This window comes from Pelmatolapia mariae, linkage group LG8, assembly GCF_036321145.2.
Source record: "Pelmatolapia mariae isolate MD_Pm_ZW linkage group LG8, Pm_UMD_F_2, whole genome shotgun sequence".
Taxonomy (NCBI): domain Eukaryota; kingdom Metazoa; phylum Chordata; class Actinopteri; order Cichliformes; family Cichlidae; genus Pelmatolapia; species Pelmatolapia mariae.
Genome location: NC_086234.1, coordinates 16,792,260 through 16,811,016, shown reverse-complemented (window position 1 = coordinate 16,811,016; position 18,757 = coordinate 16,792,260). Strand labels below are relative to the sequence as shown.

The window sequence follows — 18,757 nt, the reverse complement described above, 5'->3', positions numbered from 1 at the left end:
CGGGGTATCTCTGTCTTCCCCTTTGTACCAATACCAGGATCCAAGCTGCCCGCTTGTGGCTCGCAACGATCGCAGCTTAGTGGAATCCCATCAGGGATCCAGAGAGCTACTATGTGTCTTAGGCCACCTTTAACAAGAAGCAGTACAGCAATTTCTTCAAGTACCGACAAGCTCTGTGGACCTACAGGTACTCACGCATTTGTCAAACTGTATCTGTACATTAGAAAGTTTCAATTTGCCCTCACTTCAGATACACAGTAAAGTTGCCTTTCTTCTGATACTCGAGGGGGGGGAAAATTGATAAAAATGCAGCTGATGCCAAACTTCTAGGTGTTTTCTGGTTTAATATTGCCTTCTTGTTCTTGAGTGTAACTAGTGGTTTTGCTCTATTTCCATTTATAAATGGCTTCTCTTGACTGGAGGTCTTGACAATGATACCTCTACTTCCTCCAGCATGTTGTTGACTTTGGTAGATGTTGTGAAGTTGTTTTGTTTTTAACCATGGAAATAATTCTGTGATCATCTGCTTTAGTTGTCTTCTGTGGTCTTCCAGGCTTTTTATAGAGAAGGAAATTACTGTAGAAATGTATCTGATTTTTGTGAAAGATGTGTTCATTTATTTTTCTGTAACAGTTTCTCCTTTTTGTCTACATAGCAACTAACCCTGTGACCAAGACTTCACAAGCAAAGAAGCACCCTCTAACCAGAGCTGAAGGTTTGCTAGTGTCAAAGAGGAAGAAAATGGGTAAATAAATAAGAAAAGCATGCTCTAGTATTGCAGCCTTTTTAACAGCTTTGTTTGGTATTTTTGGTATTTGCATGAAACTTATGCAGCTTGAAACCTACGTGTAAGTGTACAGTCATGTAGATTTTTCTGTGCCCAGTAAATGGACAAAACCTAACTTTTTTCCACCCTTTGCAGATGCTTCCGATCCATGCAATAGTGTCGAAGCTCCAGTATCTGCCTGTGATGCTACAAACAAAGCCACAATCCTCAAGCAGCCCAGTAAGAGAGCTTTGCCTGCCAAAGCTCAAGGAGAAGGTATGTTGGAAATTTACTGGAATTTCTGCACTTGAAACTTGTGACATGGTCTGAAGTTTATCTAAGTCACAGGTATAGAACGGTACCTCACTGTGTTCGCTAAAGATAAACTAATCAGTGCAGATTTCCTGATATGCCAAAGGGTTTGTTGGCTTTTTCCACTAACTGTTGGGCAGTTGGCCAAAGTTTGATGTGATTTATGCTGCTGAACAGCTTCACGAGCGCAGTAACCTGTAGTGAACTCCTGTGGTGCTTTCATGCTTTAAGAGGCTGCAGTGCCAGCATGTATGAGTGAACCCTCAAAAGCGTGTAATGCTCCCAGCAGAGCCAGGGCCCTGAAACAGCCTGGAATCAGCAATAAAGCACTACTACCTAAAACCCAAATCCACAGTAAGTTGAGAGTGCTGAGGAGACGAGTCTCAGCTGTGTAATTTCTAGTGGACTGTTGTTACTCAGAACCATTGTGGTTGTTTGTGTTTATTAAAATCACGTGTTCATGTTGTCTGAAGGTTACTTTTATTCTGTGTTGTTATTATTACTTGTTAATTGGATTTTAATTTCATGTCATACAATTGTGAACATTAAACGACAACAACAACTAACACAAGATTGTTAATTCCTATGTATTCATACAATGTCCCAGTATATCAATTGCTATTTAAAGACAGGGCATGCATTAAGACAACGGTGAAAATAATTAGCATAGACTGTAAATTGTGGGTGTTACAATTTCCCATTTGTCCTCTTTAATTAATGATGCAAACTGTTTTTCAGGTTGTGCAAAATGTGCTGAGCTTGAAGAACAACTTAAACTGATATCAGAAGAAAACACAAGGTTGAAAGAAGGTATCACATGGCCTGTTACTGTGGTTATATGGGTCTAATTTGTAGAAATTATTAAGAAGTTAGGAGTCATTACAACATTACAACTTGAAGAATTTGGACTTTACTCAATCAAATCATATCATATACTCAGTATTATCAAGTGATCCTCTTTTTTTTCCTTTTTGGTTATGTTATTTATGTTACACAAGCAATCTTTTATTGTAGGAACATAATTAAGTTTTCCTCTTTTTCTCTTCTAGAGTTGCTGAAATACACTAAACAAGATGTCCCAGTGAAATCCCAGTGTTAATACTTTAAAGCATATCTGCTGTTTTTAAATGTTAATAATTACATAAAATAATTTACTCACTGAAGTAGAAATGTTTTTTGTTTTGTTTTTTCTATTTTGCAGTGAGGATGAGATTTTGTCTGTTTGTGTGTTTAACATTACACTGTTTATTTTCATCTCTAATAAATTTAATAATATGTGTCGGTCTTTCATTTGATTGGCCTAACACTTTGGAGTGTGCTCTGCTGGGAGGATACATTTGAACACCTTTTTTTCAGTTTACAGTATTTAGAAATTTCAGTCTTTGCGATTTAGAATTACTGCACTTAAATACTGATACTCATTGTCAAGCTGCCGGGTATAAATAAAACATCAGCATATTCAACACGCATAGCTACTGGCATTCCACCACTGAAATTAAATATTGTATAATAGGTTAATATTCTGTTGTTGAAAATATTGAATTTCCAGTGAAACCTTGTGACTTTGGATATCTTTATCTCAGGTTATTCAACACACTGGTATAGCTCCATAAATACAAGAATACTGTGTAGGCAAATATTTACCATGCACTGCGGTTTAAAAGCAAGATTTTTCAATACAATATTATATAAAGGTAGAGTTGTTAGAACTTTACCCGTATTTAGTGGTTGCACTGTTACTTTTGTCCAGTTTGCTGATGTAATCCTTCTCGGAACCAGTGGTGACTAACGATTCGGATTTTTCTGCAAACTCCCATGAGAGCAACAGAATGGGATTTTTAAATACACCGTTTCAGCCGCTGAGTGGCGCTGTGAGCGGAGAGCCTTCAGTGCTGCGGACTATTCTCGTGTTTTGTTGATCGTCAGAATACTTCCTGTTCTGACGAAATTGCCCGGTAAGAGTGCTGCACGCGTTTTCTGTTCCTTCTACAACAAAACTGGATTTTAAAACAGCTCAAACTAAACACCGCGGAATAACTTTTACCAGGTCGTAGGTGAGTTTAATTCAATAAGATTTGATAAGAGTGTGTCACTAAGTGTGTGGATTTTTTGTATTTTCGTTTATTTGGTGTGAAAGCATTCTGGGCAAGGCGTGTAAGCCCAACTGCAACTTCATTTCCTTTGTCGACTGTAATCCAGTCTGTTTGCTAGCATTAGGCTAATATTCTGCGGTATAGACGCATTTAAGCGTCAGCACTAAGGCCGGTGGACGTTATTCTGGAAAATAATTAAAACATACTGCACACTAAAAAAAGAGAGAGAAACACTGGTTCCTTGTTTGCCGGTGTCCCTGTGCCAAAAAGTGATCGTCTGCCAACAACTCATTTCCGGTATTTGCCAAAAACTGATTGCTTGTATTTAAACTGCTATAAATAACTTGTTGGTCTATAATATGTGAAACACATGTCAAATGTAGCACTCATGAATGATATCAAGTCTTCTTGACCAACAAACAACATTCCTGTAACAAGGTAGAAGCCGCAATCAGTTTTTGGCAGTGACTTTTATGTATCCTTTATTTTCGCAGTTAAAAAAAATTCTTGTTGACTTTAAAAAGGCCTCTTTTAAGAGTAATCTGGCCAAGAGGACAGCTGAAATTGCAACAAATACAACAATAGTTCAGTAAACATATTTTAAGTGGACAAAAGGGACCTGATTGATTATAATGTAAGTACAATAACACAGTTATAATGATACTTGAGAAACAGGTATTTTTTAAATTTTATATATATAACTCCTTTGTAATACCTGTTCACCAAAGTCTTTTTTAGCAATATAACTAACAATATTACACATAAAAAACACACGGAAACATTGGAAATCAGTTTTTGGCAGGCAATCACTTTTTGGTACAACACCGGTGTTTCAGATTGACTGGTGACGGTCAAACAGATGTGTGGCAAACTTGCTTTTCAGGAGCCGCTACCGATAAACCAGCAAAAGCATCAAACTCTGGGAATGGGACATTTAATGTCGTGCAAGCCACTGATCTGAGCGTGTCTAATGATTTAAATACTACTGCTTCAGTTTCCTACTCTCAGAATAAGACACCTGATCTTCCTCCATTTATTGTAAGCTGCACCAAAGATGGGACAGGAACTTCAGGTCAGGCAGGTTTTGGCACCACTGAAACATCCCACATCAAAATTGCTCACCTGTAAAGCAATGTGCTCCATTTGCTGTGCAGAACACCACATTTGAAAAGCATCCTCCGCATAAAAGCAGTGGCAGCACAGTATTAGGGGAAGACCTCAAGAACAACACCTTTGATTCTCAACTACCTTCCAAGAAGAGCGACACAATAACTTTGGAAACGGTCCAGAGTGAAAGTAGCCAAATTGCTTCAAAGCCTAATAGCACAATAACTCTGACAGAAATGAGCTCATTTGACGGTCACCAAAGTGCTTCCAAGCCAAATGGAACAATAACTTTATCAGAGGTGAACCCAAATGACAGTCACCACAATACCTCCAGGCCCAATGGCACCATAACTTTGTCAGAAACAAGCTCATGCAACATCCGCCCGAGGTCTTCGGACAAGCCCCCTACACCTGAAGTCAGTAATCTAACCACTAGCCCTAAAGACAACAATTCTGAAGTCGTCCCCGATCTATCAAAGCATAATGTGACGACAGATGCTAAGGACCATAGTGCCAAGGAGGTTCAAACCCATGATGACGCTTCTGGCAGTGGTAGCTGAGGACTAAAGACCTTTCAGGTCTGCCTGTGGTGGGCGGGCTCTCCTATTCTTTAAACCGTCAAAGCTTTGGTACAGTGAACCACAAAGCCAAGTCTTTCAATTTGGATGACACCCTGGATTTAAAGGCAGACTGCTTGATTACTTCAACACCAATGACTAAATGTACAATGTTCAACTTGAACACTAAGAAAGTTGAGGGCTTACACCTAGGAGCACAGAAGAAGCAGACATTGAGCGATCCACAGCTAAGGAAAAGCCTTATCTGCAGTAACTTCATTCAGCAACCTGACTTTAGATAAATTACTCTGACAACATAGTTTTTCTTTCAGATTGAATGCACCTGCTGTGGAGAGTGGAACCCCACAGCGTGTGTTGACTTTCCTTGTGCAGAGAGCGATTACAGATGTAATCTGGTTGTAGGCTATGGCAGTTGGCCACAGGTGGCAGCAGTGGGCTGTTCTCCATTTGAGACTGCTCCAGCTGCTATGTGATACGTCAGTAGATCCAGCTACAAAATAAAGGTCATATGCAATTTGGGGAAATTAAATTATGAATATTCTTAACTTAGAAAATTGACGTTTTAAAACGAACTCACCTAAAAACTCCAAAACACATGACACACCAACTGGCACACAAGAGTAACTCACTTTCACAAGGTCTACTTAATCACACTGACTCTATTGCTTACTAATTATTGTCTAACTGCTGTACATTTACTGTAAGTCCTATCTCCTCACAAATGTTTCTTAAATTAACCAAACAGTTCTCGCTAGCTGTGCTAATCAGTTATCCCATCATTTCAAATGTTTTTCAGAGAAAAGACTATGAGACTATGATAAGAGGATGTGATGTTGCAACACTAGTCAAGGATTAATGTGTAATGTTTGTTGGAGACATATTTCTTTGTTATGGAAAAAAATATTAAAATCATCATGAACAATAGGAGTGGTGATTTCATTTTGGCACCATTTTATTTAGTTTAAAGGTTTATGTGCAAGACCCACAAGAACAGAAAACAGTGAAAGTTACAATTATATTGTGCATAAAACTATAATTCAAACGTGGTAATAGAGCCAGGTGCAGATGTGTCAGAAGTTGATCTGACTGTAGGCTATGGCACTTGGCCACAGGTGATGCTAGTTGGCTCGACTCCATTTGAGTGCACACAAAGCAAACTGCATGCTTTATTTGTGGGGCGAAAATGCTGAAATCGGAATAATAAAATGTACGAGGGGAACGACAACGAAGACAAGATTCCCAAGATCATTGATTCTTGTCCTGTAAACAGCATCTGCGTGGTGACGTTTATTTGTTTGCCGTTTTCGCAGTCGCCTCGTGCATGAGAATATCACCAGGTAAACTCAAGACAGTTAATGTTTTATTGTTGAAGAGCAAGAATACTTTGTGTTTAAGGTAACCTCACAAATGTCAAGGACGAAATATTCAGTGTTTATTTGCTGGTTTGTTGGTAGCGGCTCCTGAATAACAAGTTTGGCACACATCTGTTTGACAGTGAATATCTTTGTCAGCTGAATGTGTGCTGATATACCGCACGTAGAATCTGGAGCTGCATCTCTGTAATACCACTCATTACTTTGTATTTCTCTACAGATTGGCAGCATCCTTCAGCAATGTCTCGATTCTTTGCCAGGTCTGACAGTGAGTCAGAGGAGTCCTCATCTGACGATGAGATCACTGATAAGGCACCCGGAGCCACTTTCAAGCAGTAAGTGAAACTTGGAATAAATCCCATCACAAGCTCATCACACACATTGTTCTTCCTGTAAAGATCTCACTTGTGCACTTGGTTTTCACAGGTCGCTGCTTCTTAGCGACGATGAGGAGGACACAAAAAGAGTGGTGCGCAGCGCCAAAGATAAAAGGTTGGTGTGGTATTTTTAAAAGGTCACAACTTTAAAGTCTATACAAAATTTTGCCTCTTTTTTCTTTCTTTTGACTGAATTTATTCTTGAATCTTAGGTTTGAAGAGTTGACGAACCTCATAAAGACTATCCGCAATGCTATGAAGATTCGAGACATGTCCAAATGTCTGGAGGAGTTTGAGCAGCTTTGTCGAGCCTTCCTTAAAAGCAAGAATATAGTGGATAAAGAGGGTATTCCTCCCTTTTATATCCGCCTTCTGGCTGACTTGGAGGACTATTTGAACCAGGTTAGTAGCTTAGAAAAAAATTAAACTGCAATTTAATGATTTCATTGTTTTTGTCCTAATCAAATACTTAACATTATTTTTACAGCTTTGGGAGGATAAAGAGGGGAAGAAGAAGATGAACAAAAACAATGCAAAAGCTCTCAGCACCCTGCGTCAGAAGATCCGCAAGTACAACAGAGACTTTGAGTCAGAAATAGCAGCATACAAGGAGGTAAAGTCAAAGACTAAATCTTCATGTGTAGTACCTGCAGTACTGATGCAGTCACGTGCCATTTTCTTGTTTTCATAGCTCAGGGGGTCTGAAGTTTTTTCTATTTTCTATGCATTGCATGAATCTCTGGGGGAGTTGTAAACTTAGGTCTCATCAGATCTGTTCTGTGGTCAAAAGACTGTGAATGTGCTGAGCAGCTTCCTTCTGGTGTTATTTAATCTGGTGTATTAGAATTTATAAGAATTTCAGCCTTAAAAAAGCAGTTACAGGGCTCTAGACTAACTTTTTGCCATGGGCGCACCGGTGCGCCTAACTTTAAAAAGTTTGGCGCACCGGCGCAAAAGTTAGGCGCACTCAAATTTTTCAACCAAATCACTTAACACCGCAGTTTTACATGTGCACTTTTTTGGGGGGGAAATTGCAGTCCATACAGACAATATTCATTTCTAAATTATTAACTAACAATCTTGTGCTTAAAGTGCTTTGTCAATATTGTAGAAACTGTTAAACTTAATCATCATCTTGGCCTGACGACCTGTTTGCTGCTGCCTGCTGCTGAAAGGCAGTGGGGAGGGGAACACTTGGGCAGTGCATTTATTGCAGCATATAATGTGTTTTCTGGATACACTGCTGCTTTTTCAGCGTTCAAAGATTGATGGCACCGTGTGAGAGCACTGGCTATGAATTTCAGAAGGATCAGGCCTTAACAAAAAAGTTATCAATAGTTCTTTTCCTCTTTTCTTATTACCCACAGCTACATCCACTTCTGTCGGGCCTAGGCTGCTCACTAGGGCTGGGTATCATCACTGATTTCTATAATCCATTCGATTCAATTCACAATGTCCTGATTCGATTCAATTTAGCCTCAGACCGTCAGAAATATTATAATTCTGATCATTTATCAGTACTGATACATGTGAGACTTCATCAGAATTGTGAACATCACAGCAGATGCCTTTGTGTGAAAGTAACTTAGAATAAAACACAGAAAAACATGAAGGAGATTTTTCTGGCCTGACTTTTTATAGCAGATAACCTTAAAAATATTCTGCAATATTCTGCATAATTTTAAAAAGTTTAAATTTCTTCAGTATTGAACAACAGAAAAAATAGGCTTTCTTGTCTGAGGTCATTTAAGTGAAAAAAAGAAAAGAAAAAGACAGCGGCCGACAGCGCTGTAAACAACGGTAGACTGGTGGGTAATAAGCGAATGAATAATGCAGAAAACAGAGATTTGAGACGGGACACTGTTCTTGAAGTACAGAGAGAGAGCTGTGCATGAAGTGTGATTTTTATCGTGGTGGAAGCAAAACAGCAAAACTCATGACGACATTGAGCAAATGTGAAGCGCAGTTTGCTGCTTCTTTTGCTGCTGGCTCGGTGAATTTTGGTTGGAGAGACAAAACCTGCAGCTCAGAATCAGCGCAAAAAGACGTAAACACAGAGCGGACCCGACGCATCAGAATCGCTGAGCTCTGACAGCGTGTCCGTCTACGGGCCATCGGGTGAGAAAGCCGAGAAAGACAAAGCTGATTCTGATGTGTCGGGTCTGCTCTGTGTTTACGTCTTTGTGTGGAATCCGTGTACCTGCTCTGATTTGCTGTTTGGTGGTTGTTGAAATAGTTTTGTGAGCTTTAATCTGAGAAATTGGCGTTTCTGGCAAAACACAGTTATATTTAAAAGTCAATTCAGGATTTAATGAATCGATATCGCTTTATTCAAACTACTCACCTCCCTCTATCCACCTGCACTTTCAACTGGACCACGGCCAATCAGAGAGGTCCCGCCCCTGACTATCTCTGATTGGTTTAGTCCACGATAGGGGCATAATGTGTGTCTCTTGTTGACCACACGGAGAGTTGCAGAGATTTTTTTTTTTTTTTTTTTTACCCAGTGCGACCAAATATTTTTTTTAGTCGCACCACTGAAAAATTTGGTCGCACTCTAGAGCCCTGAGTTATCAGAATGTCTTGTCTGTCTCTCCCTGCTAGAATCCACAGGAGTCTGCAGATGAGGAGGAGGAGGAGAAGGAGCCAGAGGACTCTGGTGAGCTTGTTGTTTATACAGGTTATGTGTTAAGGATTCAAACCAGAAAGCATAGGATTTAATAGGGGCATAGGTGAAATGTGTCTATGTGTAGTGCACGTGTCAAGTCTCATCATGAGTGATCAATCATTCTTGTACATCAACCTGTAGGCTGCCAGTGAAAATGGGCTTATTAAAAAGGATGTTGAAGGTCCAGCTCCATGATATATTATACATATATTACACAGAATCTGAAGTTTAACTGCAAAAAGTAAACTGATTTTATAAGTTTGTTGGGTTGAAACTTTTGACTGTTTTTAATCTACTCAGAAGAAACTCCAGCAGCAGATTAATCAGCTATAACTGGTGAAGTTGAGAACTTTTTGCATTTTATTACTTAAAAACTCAGTTTAAGAGTTTTTTGCCCCCTTTCATTACTTGATTCTGTGTTTCAGTCAGTCACATTTTCACGTGCTGTACAAAGATTAGCTGCAAATGATGAGATGATCAATGTGCGTTGGTGCTGAGGGGAAAGGAGCCAGCATCGTCTGATATTTGTGTTTTTGTTCCACAAGGCTCGTCCTCTGACAGTGAAGGAGAGGTGTCATCCAAGTCCTTCTTGAAGAAAAAGCCTGAGGCGCCTTCAGAAGCCACCAAGTTTCTCAAGACTGCCAAGGGATCTGGGGTAAGAGGTCATTTAACTAAACTACAGCAGGAGATCTGGTAGGAAAGACAAAATACTTGCACAGTTTACTTGAGAGGATGCCTGAGCTAAGATTTTGAGTTTTTCCCTTCTCCCAAAAGGATAAGTCCTCTTCTTCTGATGAAGACGATGATGATGGAGACTGGAGCCCAAGCGACTCAGACAGCAGCAGTGAAACCTCTGATAAGGAAGAAGAAAACGCCTTAAAGAGGAAGCGTCTTGTGACCTTCCTCAAGGTTAAAAGGTCTAAATACTTTGAATATCTGTTCAGACACTTTTTTAGATTTTAATTCAGATTTTACCGCAGAGAGAGTCATGTAGAGTGAATGTGTTGTTACCAAACACTGCATCTGTCCTTAGAGCCGAGGACACTGAAAAGCCCGGTGTCAGGAAGGAGGAGAGGAAGAAGAAGCCAAAACAGAAAGAACAAATTGAGGAGGAGGCTGAGGAGGAAGGAGGCGAGGAGGCCGGGGGAGGCTGGGAGAAGGTTAAGGGAGGAGTACCTCTGGTTAAGGTAAAGAACAGATGGTAATATAAAACTGTTTCGACTTGATGCCGGCCGGACAGAACAATAGATGCACTGGTGCCGCTTCTTATTTTAGTTTAGCTTTTTTGTGTTTCAGTGCCGACGTGTTCATTTATAGTAATGACAGTGATAAAATCAACATGCAATTGTCTGGCTAATTTAACAAAATCAATGACTGTAAAAAGAAAAACTTGCCTCTAAGAGTTTATTCGACACATTATTTGTATTTTTTTTATTTTAAGTTTGTTTGTTTTTTTCCCATTGCGACCATTCAGGAGAAACCCAAAATGTTTGCTAAAGGCACCGAGATCAACACAGCGGTGGTGGTGAAGAAGCTGAATGAGATCCTGCAAGCAAGAGGCAAAAAAGGAACAGACAGGTTCGACTGCATTTGTCACTTAAGCTTAAAAATATATATTTTTAAAATGTTACGTATTCACACGACTGTTGATATCCAGTCAATGTAAAACCAGGCGTGTCATGTGGAAGTATGTCCAGTATATGAATTTCAGAGAAATTCTTCTCCTGAACAAATCCTGACTCCTTTTTTTCTTTTTCTCCTCCCTCACTGACAGGGCGGCTCAAATTGAGCTATTTCATGCTCTGGCAGCCATCGCTGCAGAGAATAACTTGGGCCAAGGTATCCTGGTCAAGATCAAGTTCAATATTATTGCCTCCTTGTACGACTACAACCCCAACCTGGCAGCCTTCATGAAAGTGAGTGACACTGCCTTTAATTCTTACAGTATCAACAAAACCAAAAGGGTTCCTGTGATTTACTGTAGTGTTTCATGTTACATGAAATATCTTAAAATTGCAAGTCATCACAAAAATTATTTGTGCTGTTTAACATTTTGGATTGAAAAGAATGAGTTCCTGAGTCTTGGTTCTTCTGGCTTTTCTCCTTTTTTAGCCTGACATGTGGAAGAAGTGTCTGGATTGTATAGATGAGCTGCTGGACATTCTCTTTGAGCACAACAACATCTTCATCGGAGAGAACATCGCAGAGGACAGCGAGAATCTGGCCGTCTCCGATCAGGTGATCCCACTCACCCACCCCAAGCAATCTGTGGACTTAAAGAAAGAAAGCAGTTTAGACTGATAAAACACTCACATAGCTGTTGAACTGTCTGCATTTGTATCAACTGTCTTGTGAATTATGGGCTGGTATTAATTTCTTTGTGTGTGTTTGTTAGCCTTTCAGGGTGCGCGGATGCATCTTAACCCTGGTAGAAAGGATGGATGAAGAATTTACAAAGATCATGCAGAACACTGATCCCCACTCTCAGGGTGAGTGGTGCCAAAACCTGACTGACGGTTATTAACTGCTGTGAGGTTGAATGTGTTAGGACTGTAAATGTGGATTAACCGGTTTGCAATATAAAATGTGGGATTTACATCACCCTTGAAATTTGTATTGCTGTATTTGCTGCTCATATGGATGTATTTTGCTTATTCTTTCCTCTCTTTTTTAAAATTTTCCTTCAGAATACGTTGACAATCTCAAAGACGAGGGCAGGGTTTGTGGCATCGTTGACCGGCTGCTCACCTACCTGGAGAACAAAGGCTCCACAGAAGAAATTTGCCGTGTCTACCTGCGCAGAATCATGCACACCTACTATAAGTTTGACTACAAAGCTCACAGACGCAGCCTGGGCCTGCAGGGAGAGACCAAGGTGAGAGACGGCACTGTGCAGAATCAGAACTTTCTTTTCTTGAAAAACATCTGCATCATGATGCTATTTTTATGATGTTTCATAAAATGTTATGCATAAGGTGTAAAATGGTGTGCTGAAGTGTTTTTCTGTTGTGTAGTCCGAGCAGGACCAGGAGGAGAGCAAGGAGGAGAGCGAGGGGGAGGACAGCGCTGTGATCATGGACCGCCTCTGCAAGTTCATCTATGCCAAGGATCGCACCGACCGTATCCGTACCTGCGCCATCCTCTGCCACATATATCACCATGCTCTGCACTCACGCTGGTACCAGGCACGTGACCTGATGCTGATGAGTCACCTGCAGGACAACATCCAACACGCTGACCCACCTGTACAGGTAGGCACACACAGTCATTATTTCTTCATTTCATCGTCATCATCATAGTTTATTTATATAGCACTTTAAAAACACACAAGGCTGACCAAAGTGCTGAACAATAGAAATATAAGAGATACAATAAGAATAATAAATACAATAAAATAATAAACATAGCAAAAACAATAAAATATAAGTAAATACAAGTCAGTTAACCACTGAGTCAAAAGCCAGCGAATAAAAATGTGTTTTCAATCTGGATTTAAAAACCAGCACTGATGTCGATTACCTAATGTGAAGAGGAAGATTATTCCAGCGCTTTGGAGCCACGATACAGAACGCTCGGTCTCCTTAAAGTTTCAGCCGTGATTTGGAGACTGAGAGCAACGGCTGCTCAGCTGACCGGAGCGAACGAGTGGGGACATAGGGCTTCAGCAAATCAGACAAATATGCAGGTGCCAGACCATTTAAGCATTTAAAAACCAATAAAATAAATTTAAAATGAATCCTAAATTCAATTGGAAGCCAGTGCAGGGAGGCCCGAACCGGAGTAATGTGCTCAAATTTCCTTCTACCAGATAAAAACCGTGCCGCAGCATAGTTGCAGGCGTGTCAGAGTGCCCAGTCCAACCCCTATTAAAAGGAAGTTGCAATAATCCAAGCGTGAGGTTATAAAAGCATGGATAACAGTCTCCAAATCATGCCTTGAAAGAAAAGGTTTAACCTTCGACAGACCCCTGAGTTGATAAAATGATGATTTCACCACCCCATTCACGTGTCCATCAAAAGTAAGTGCAGGGTCGATTTTTAACCCAATATTGGTAATCAAGCTCTTCAGGTGAGGGGTCAGAGCAGCAAGGTCAACATCAGGGATATCAGAGGAACGATTCGGGCCAAACAGAATTGCTTCCGTTTTGCGTTCATTAACATTTTAAAAGTTTAGAGCCATCCATGACTTAACATCGCTAAGGCAATCAAGCAGGAGTCTAATTGGGGAGCTATCAGAACGACTAAAAGGAAAATAAAGCTGGCAATCATCAGCATATAGATGAAATGAGACTTCGTGTTTACGAAAGATTGCACCCAGTGGCAGGAGATACAACGAAAACAGTAATGGCCCAAGAATAGATCCCTGTGGTACACCCCATGGCAGAGGGGCCACAGAGGACGATGACGAACCCAACTTAACACAGAAGCTCCTGTTTGATATGATATGATTTTATCCACAGGAGTGCCAAGCCAGAAATGTCCACACAATGCTGTAATCGAGAGATCAGCAGGTCGTGATCCACTGTGTCGAATGCAGCAGTCATATCTAGAAGTATAAGCACTACGTGTTTACCACAGTCCGTCGCTACCAGAATATCGTTCATAACCTTTATGAGAGCTGTCTCTGTGCTATGAAACGGCTTAAAGCCGGACTAAAAAAATTCAAACATTTGAGAGTTATTTAGATAATATGAACGTGTTCTGACTGAAACTGTTAGTTGTACATACAGATCGCCTGTTTTTACCGTTTCCCCCTCCTCCTACCAGATCCTGTACAACAGAACAATGGTCCAACTTGGCATTTGTGCATTTAGGCAGGGCATGATTAAAGATGCCCACAATGCACTGCTGGACATTCAGTCCTCTGGCCGTGCCAAGGAGCTGCTGGGTCAAGGTTTGCTCATGAGGAACATGCAGGAGAGGAATGCAGAGCAGGAGAAGATTGAAAAGCGAAGACAAGTAAGTGCTGTCTGACCAGAGCAGTTAACCTCTAACTGACATGTTGGTTTCTCTGTCAGCGATGACCTGCTTGTAACCTGGATTTACTCCGTGAGTGAGTGAATTTTTAGGCCCCTCTCTCACTCAGTCCACACTAAAGTTTGTCCACAGCTGCAGGACAGATTTCCAGAAGATTTCATACAGTTGTTCATGTGCTCATGACGACAGTTCTAGTTACTTTTGTTTTTTCCCTAAATGGGCCTTGACCTCACATTAATGTGCCAACTATTCCATGGTGTCTCCAGCTGCCTGTGTCCACAATAGTGTGAAATCAAGGCTGTAATGAAACGACAAATGTTTGGGTCTTTATTTTTAAAACACTGATGTGTCAGACATCCATTAGATGATACACACATGCATCGTGACGTTTATCCTCCCTAACAGGTGCCGTTCCACATGCACATCAACCTGGAGCTGCTGGAGTGTGTGTACCTGGTGTCAGCCATGCTGCTGGAAATACCCTACATGGCCGCCCATGAGTTTGATGCCCGCCGCCGGATGATCAGCAAGCAGTTCCATCACCAGCTCAGGGTCGGGGAGAGACAGCCCCTGCTAGGTACGAAACGCATCACGAGAACTCTTTGTAGCAGGATGTTTCATCCACAGAGAGGATAACCAAAGCTTTTATTTGTCCTCCAGGACCCCCAGAGAGCATGAGGGAGCACGTGGTGGCAGCCAGCAAAGCCATGAAGATGGGAGACTGGCGTACCTGCCACTCTTTCATCATCAATGAGAAGATGAACAGTAAGGTTTGGGACCTGTTCCCTGAGATCCAGAGAGTACGCGAGATGCTCGTCAGGTTAGCATATACTGCCCCTGTTCATCACTTGGTTCATTCACCAGTGTGATAATCCCACTTACTCACCGTAGATGTCCTTATGTTTTTTTTAATAGGAAAATCCAAGAAGAGTCACTGAGGACCTATCTGTTCACCTACAGCAGTGTATATGACTCCATCAGGTGAGCACAGATGTAATAGTTTCATCAGTCTTTACTAAACCACAGATTTCTGTAGACCAGTGTCTCTGCAGCTTCCCTACAGAGATGATTGGTCACTGTTCTGCCAAACCTTAATTTTACTACACTTGTCTGTCCTTCAGCATGGCGACGCTGTCTGAGATGTTTGAATTGGAGATGCCCACAGTCCACAGCATAATCAGCAAAATGATCATCAACGAAGAGCTGATGGTAGGACTCGACATTTCTCTGTTCTGTGGACTGACACAGCAGTCTCATGGGGGCTTTTATTTTTGAGAGTGTTTATATTTGTGATTACTTTTTATATGCCTTTAATTTGGATCCCCCCATTTTTCTCTTTAAAATAGGCGTCACTCGACCAGCCCACACAGACGGTGATGATGCACCGCACTGAGCCAACGTCTCTGCAGAACATGGCTCTGAAGCTGGCAGAGAAACTGGGCAACTTGGTGGAGAACAATGAGCGCGTATCTGACCTGAAACAGGGCATCTATGGCGGTTACTTCAACAGAGGTAAGTTCATCTTGTTCTCACAGTACTTTGGGAACTTATTTCTAACCTTTCTGAACCATTTATTTTCCGACTTTTGCTATCACAGGCAAATCTTGCTATTAGATGATAATTAGCTTTCATTTGTATTACAGATCAGAAAGGTGGCTACCAACAGAAGCAATCCTACCAGAGAGGTATGTTAAATTTCACTGAGGTCGTTTCCTGTTTTATGTCAATGAGGTAGATATGGGTTGAGTTCTGTTTTCAGCAGTAGATGCTATTTTAAATTCATCAATCAGTGTAACACCTTTGTGTTTTGATTTGTTTTGGGTTTTGTTTTTTCTTCTTTTCTTGTAGTTTAATGAATTTGTGTGAACACTAATGAGATGATTGTTGTCTTTGTACAACCGCAGATCAGAAATCTTACCAGCAGAAGCAGTCGGGTTACCAGAGAGGCGGTTACAGGAATCAAAATCAAGGAAATTACTGAGCTTGAAGTTTGTGGATTTCAGTTTTTCCAGCAGAGCTGTTCTTCATTCCAAAACAAGATCAGTACCTCATTTTGTGAGCTTGGCTCTTGGTCATGCTCCCTCAATGAAACTGTTTTGCTGCTGCTTCTATGTCAGTTAGCATTGCTTTGTGTCAGCAACAGCAGAATGTGATATTCCACTTCTGTCAGTTGCTTGGAATAAATATGGAGTTTTATTATTTTTAACAGAATATTAATAAATAAATGTTAAACAGTGTTGTGTTTTGTTTGGTTTTTGTTTGGTTTTTTTGCAGTGATAATATAAATTCAGTACATGTATGGAAAACTGAAAGCATATCATTAAAATCAGTCTCAGTCCACCTGCTTTAAGATGCTTATCAGTGGGTTGAGGGTGAATTAAAAAGTGGTACATCTTTTGTTGCCTACATACAAGTCATTGCATTTTGTACAATGCTTTGGAGAAGTACAATACTTTAATTCACAAAAAAAGACATGCAGTCTGTCTGCTAACTAAAGCTACAGAGGCTCTATAAAGAGGACGGGGTGTGTGTGTGTGTGAAATTATATTATATTTATTATATAAAAACCGGAAAAAAAGCATTTCTATTATGCTTTAAAAAAAAATCTTGCAAAAGCAGCTTAGTCTGTAGAGAAGTTTGGATCTGCTGCTTAAGTCTAGTTTTATAAATCCTCACCTGTAGGTTACAGAAAATTCTGAGCATCATGTTTTCCTTTTTTGTGAAATTTGATAAGCATTTCATACATTAAAGTACATGAAAGCAATCTTTTGATTTTCTGTACATCAAATACCACCTCGATTACGTTGCCGTCTCAGCGTTTCACAGCTCGTCTCACTGACTCCTCGTTGTGAGTGGCCACTATGAACCTGTACCGCTCAGGTTCCTGCGACATGACATCCAGCATCACATCAAGGCATCCATTATAACTGTTCAAGCAGATGTGAAATGTATCAAGAGTCGAATCAAGATCAAAAATGATTGGTGATTGTTATACTCAGGAGGTTTTCGTTCTGTCTTACCAGCCTGTCATTGGTGTCCTCCCAGCTCTGATGGATGGGGTCCTGGTGACCCTCTTTCCTTGCTAGTTTTCTCTCTTTGTCCATGTAGGCTCCTCTCACCAGGTTGACACCCAAACATAAACACTCATTCTTGTATAGAGACAGCACGTCTAAGAGGACAGACCTGGAGTCCTGATAACCACAGACACGAAGAGAATTATAATTAAAACCATTAACTGTGCCAGTGAAAGTAACGTAAAGTGTCTGATATTTGATGATAAAATGAGAAATAGAGATAGTTGCCTTCAGGTAACATTGATATGTGTTCCAGATCCAGAGACCATCTTTGTTAAAAAGAATCACTTTTTATTTAAAAAAAAAAAATTGCATCTACACTCATTAAATTTGCTTCATGTAGTCAAAGTTGGCTTATTGTGCTTCTCTCCGTTTTCTCCATAAATATTCAATTACAGTTGTGCCTGTTTTTAAAATAATGTAATCCCTAACTATGTTTTCTATACTTCTATACAAACTGACATCACTTTGGTATGGTCTCCCTTTTATAATCACCTCAGGCACAGTCAGAGCTACAGTTTTGACCCTGACTGAGGAGATGGAGTTTACAAACGCCAAAAAAGAAATCTTTTTTTTGCTCAATAAAAATAGTTGTTTTTCTTTTTCAATCACTCATCTTAGCAGTAGGATATACATGAAAAGAGAAACAAATTAAGTTTGAGTGAAAATGTAAATTTTTTGCACTCTCTGGTCAACTGACTCAGTGACTCAAATGACTCAAAAAACCCGATTCACTTTGGCGAGTGACTCATTCAAACTCGATTCAGTAAAAAGAATCAAATTTACCATCACTAACCGAGACAGCGGTGACGCAAATCTGAAGGCTAGACTATCCAATTTCACAGGCCGTTTATCAATGCCCAAGTACGCGAGTACGTACTCGCGTTCTCGGTGAGTACGTACCCGCCGAGAACGCGAGCACGGACTCGTGATTTGTACAATTGGAACACCAGCGTACGTGATGATGTCACAGGTCCGGAGTTTTTACTGCCGTCCCCTCTTAATTTAACTGTGAGTAACATGTTATGAAGCTTAACTTTAATCACAGCCAAACCGGTTTACTCAGGAACAAATAAAACACTGAAATAAACCAAACATTAACATTTAGATGTGATCTAAGTGACTTATATATCATTTTTAACCTCAGTAGTGAAACCTCTATTAATAAAAATAGTGTACATGTACATACGTGTACATACTTTAATAAAAACAAGCAGGTGAGATGTTAGAACGCTTTTATTTCTATTCTAGTGGACACTCAATACTATTATATACACACCGATGCATGCTCGATGAAACGGGCGGATCGAGAACACATCCGGGACTTTTTCGCGTTCTCGGCTTGATGCGTACTTCGAATTGGAACAGTACTTGGTCTCCGACTGATGACGTATCACGAGTACACGAGAACGCAAGTACGCACAAGTACGCAT

The 18,757-nt window shown here is 40.5% G+C and overlaps 1 protein-coding gene and 1 long non-coding RNA gene across 2 annotated transcripts; one reads left to right on the top strand and one right to left on the bottom strand.

Annotated features, from left to right (window-relative positions):
- The first annotated feature begins 3,025 nt into the window (after positions 1–3,025).
- Positions 3,026–16,485, top strand: LOC134632608 (eukaryotic translation initiation factor 3 subunit C-like). The gene is made up of 23 exons (XM_063481306.1): positions 3,026–3,132; positions 6,450–6,564; positions 6,656–6,721; positions 6,819–7,008; positions 7,094–7,219; positions 9,211–9,265; positions 9,820–9,929; positions 10,049–10,191; positions 10,308–10,461; positions 10,749–10,852; positions 11,049–11,190; positions 11,387–11,512; positions 11,670–11,763; positions 11,962–12,149; positions 12,289–12,525; positions 14,041–14,232; positions 14,656–14,827; positions 14,911–15,070; positions 15,166–15,231; positions 15,372–15,459; positions 15,597–15,762; positions 15,894–15,935; positions 16,155–16,485. The coding sequence occupies exons 2-23, from the start codon at positions 6,470–6,472 to the stop codon at positions 16,229–16,231; spliced, it is 2,793 nt and encodes a 930-aa protein (XP_063337376.1). The 5' UTR covers positions 3,026–3,132; positions 6,450–6,469; the 3' UTR covers positions 16,232–16,485.
- Positions 12,413–18,729, bottom strand: LOC134632609 (uncharacterized). Its single transcript, XR_010094544.2, has 4 exons — positions 18,604–18,729; positions 17,271–17,441; positions 17,045–17,177; positions 12,413–12,517 (listed from the first exon to the last, which is right to left on the bottom strand). It is a non-coding gene; the product is annotated as an uncharacterized LOC134632609 (long non-coding RNA).
- Positions 18,730–18,757: the final 28 nt, after the last annotated feature.

Excerpts from the sequence above, each read along its gene's own strand:
- LOC134632608 (XM_063481306.1), top strand. The coding sequence starts at position 6,470 with ATGTCTCGATTCTTTGCCAGGTCTGACAGTGAGTCAGAGGAGTCCTCA. Across the intron at positions 11,513-11,669 it reads ATCTGGCCGTCTCCGATCAG|CCTTTCAGGGTGCGCGGATG; the intron begins GTGATCCCACTC and ends TGTGTTTGTTAG. Across the intron at positions 11,764-11,961 it reads CACTGATCCCCACTCTCAGG|AATACGTTGACAATCTCAAA; the intron begins GTGAGTGGTGCC and ends ATTTTCCTTCAG.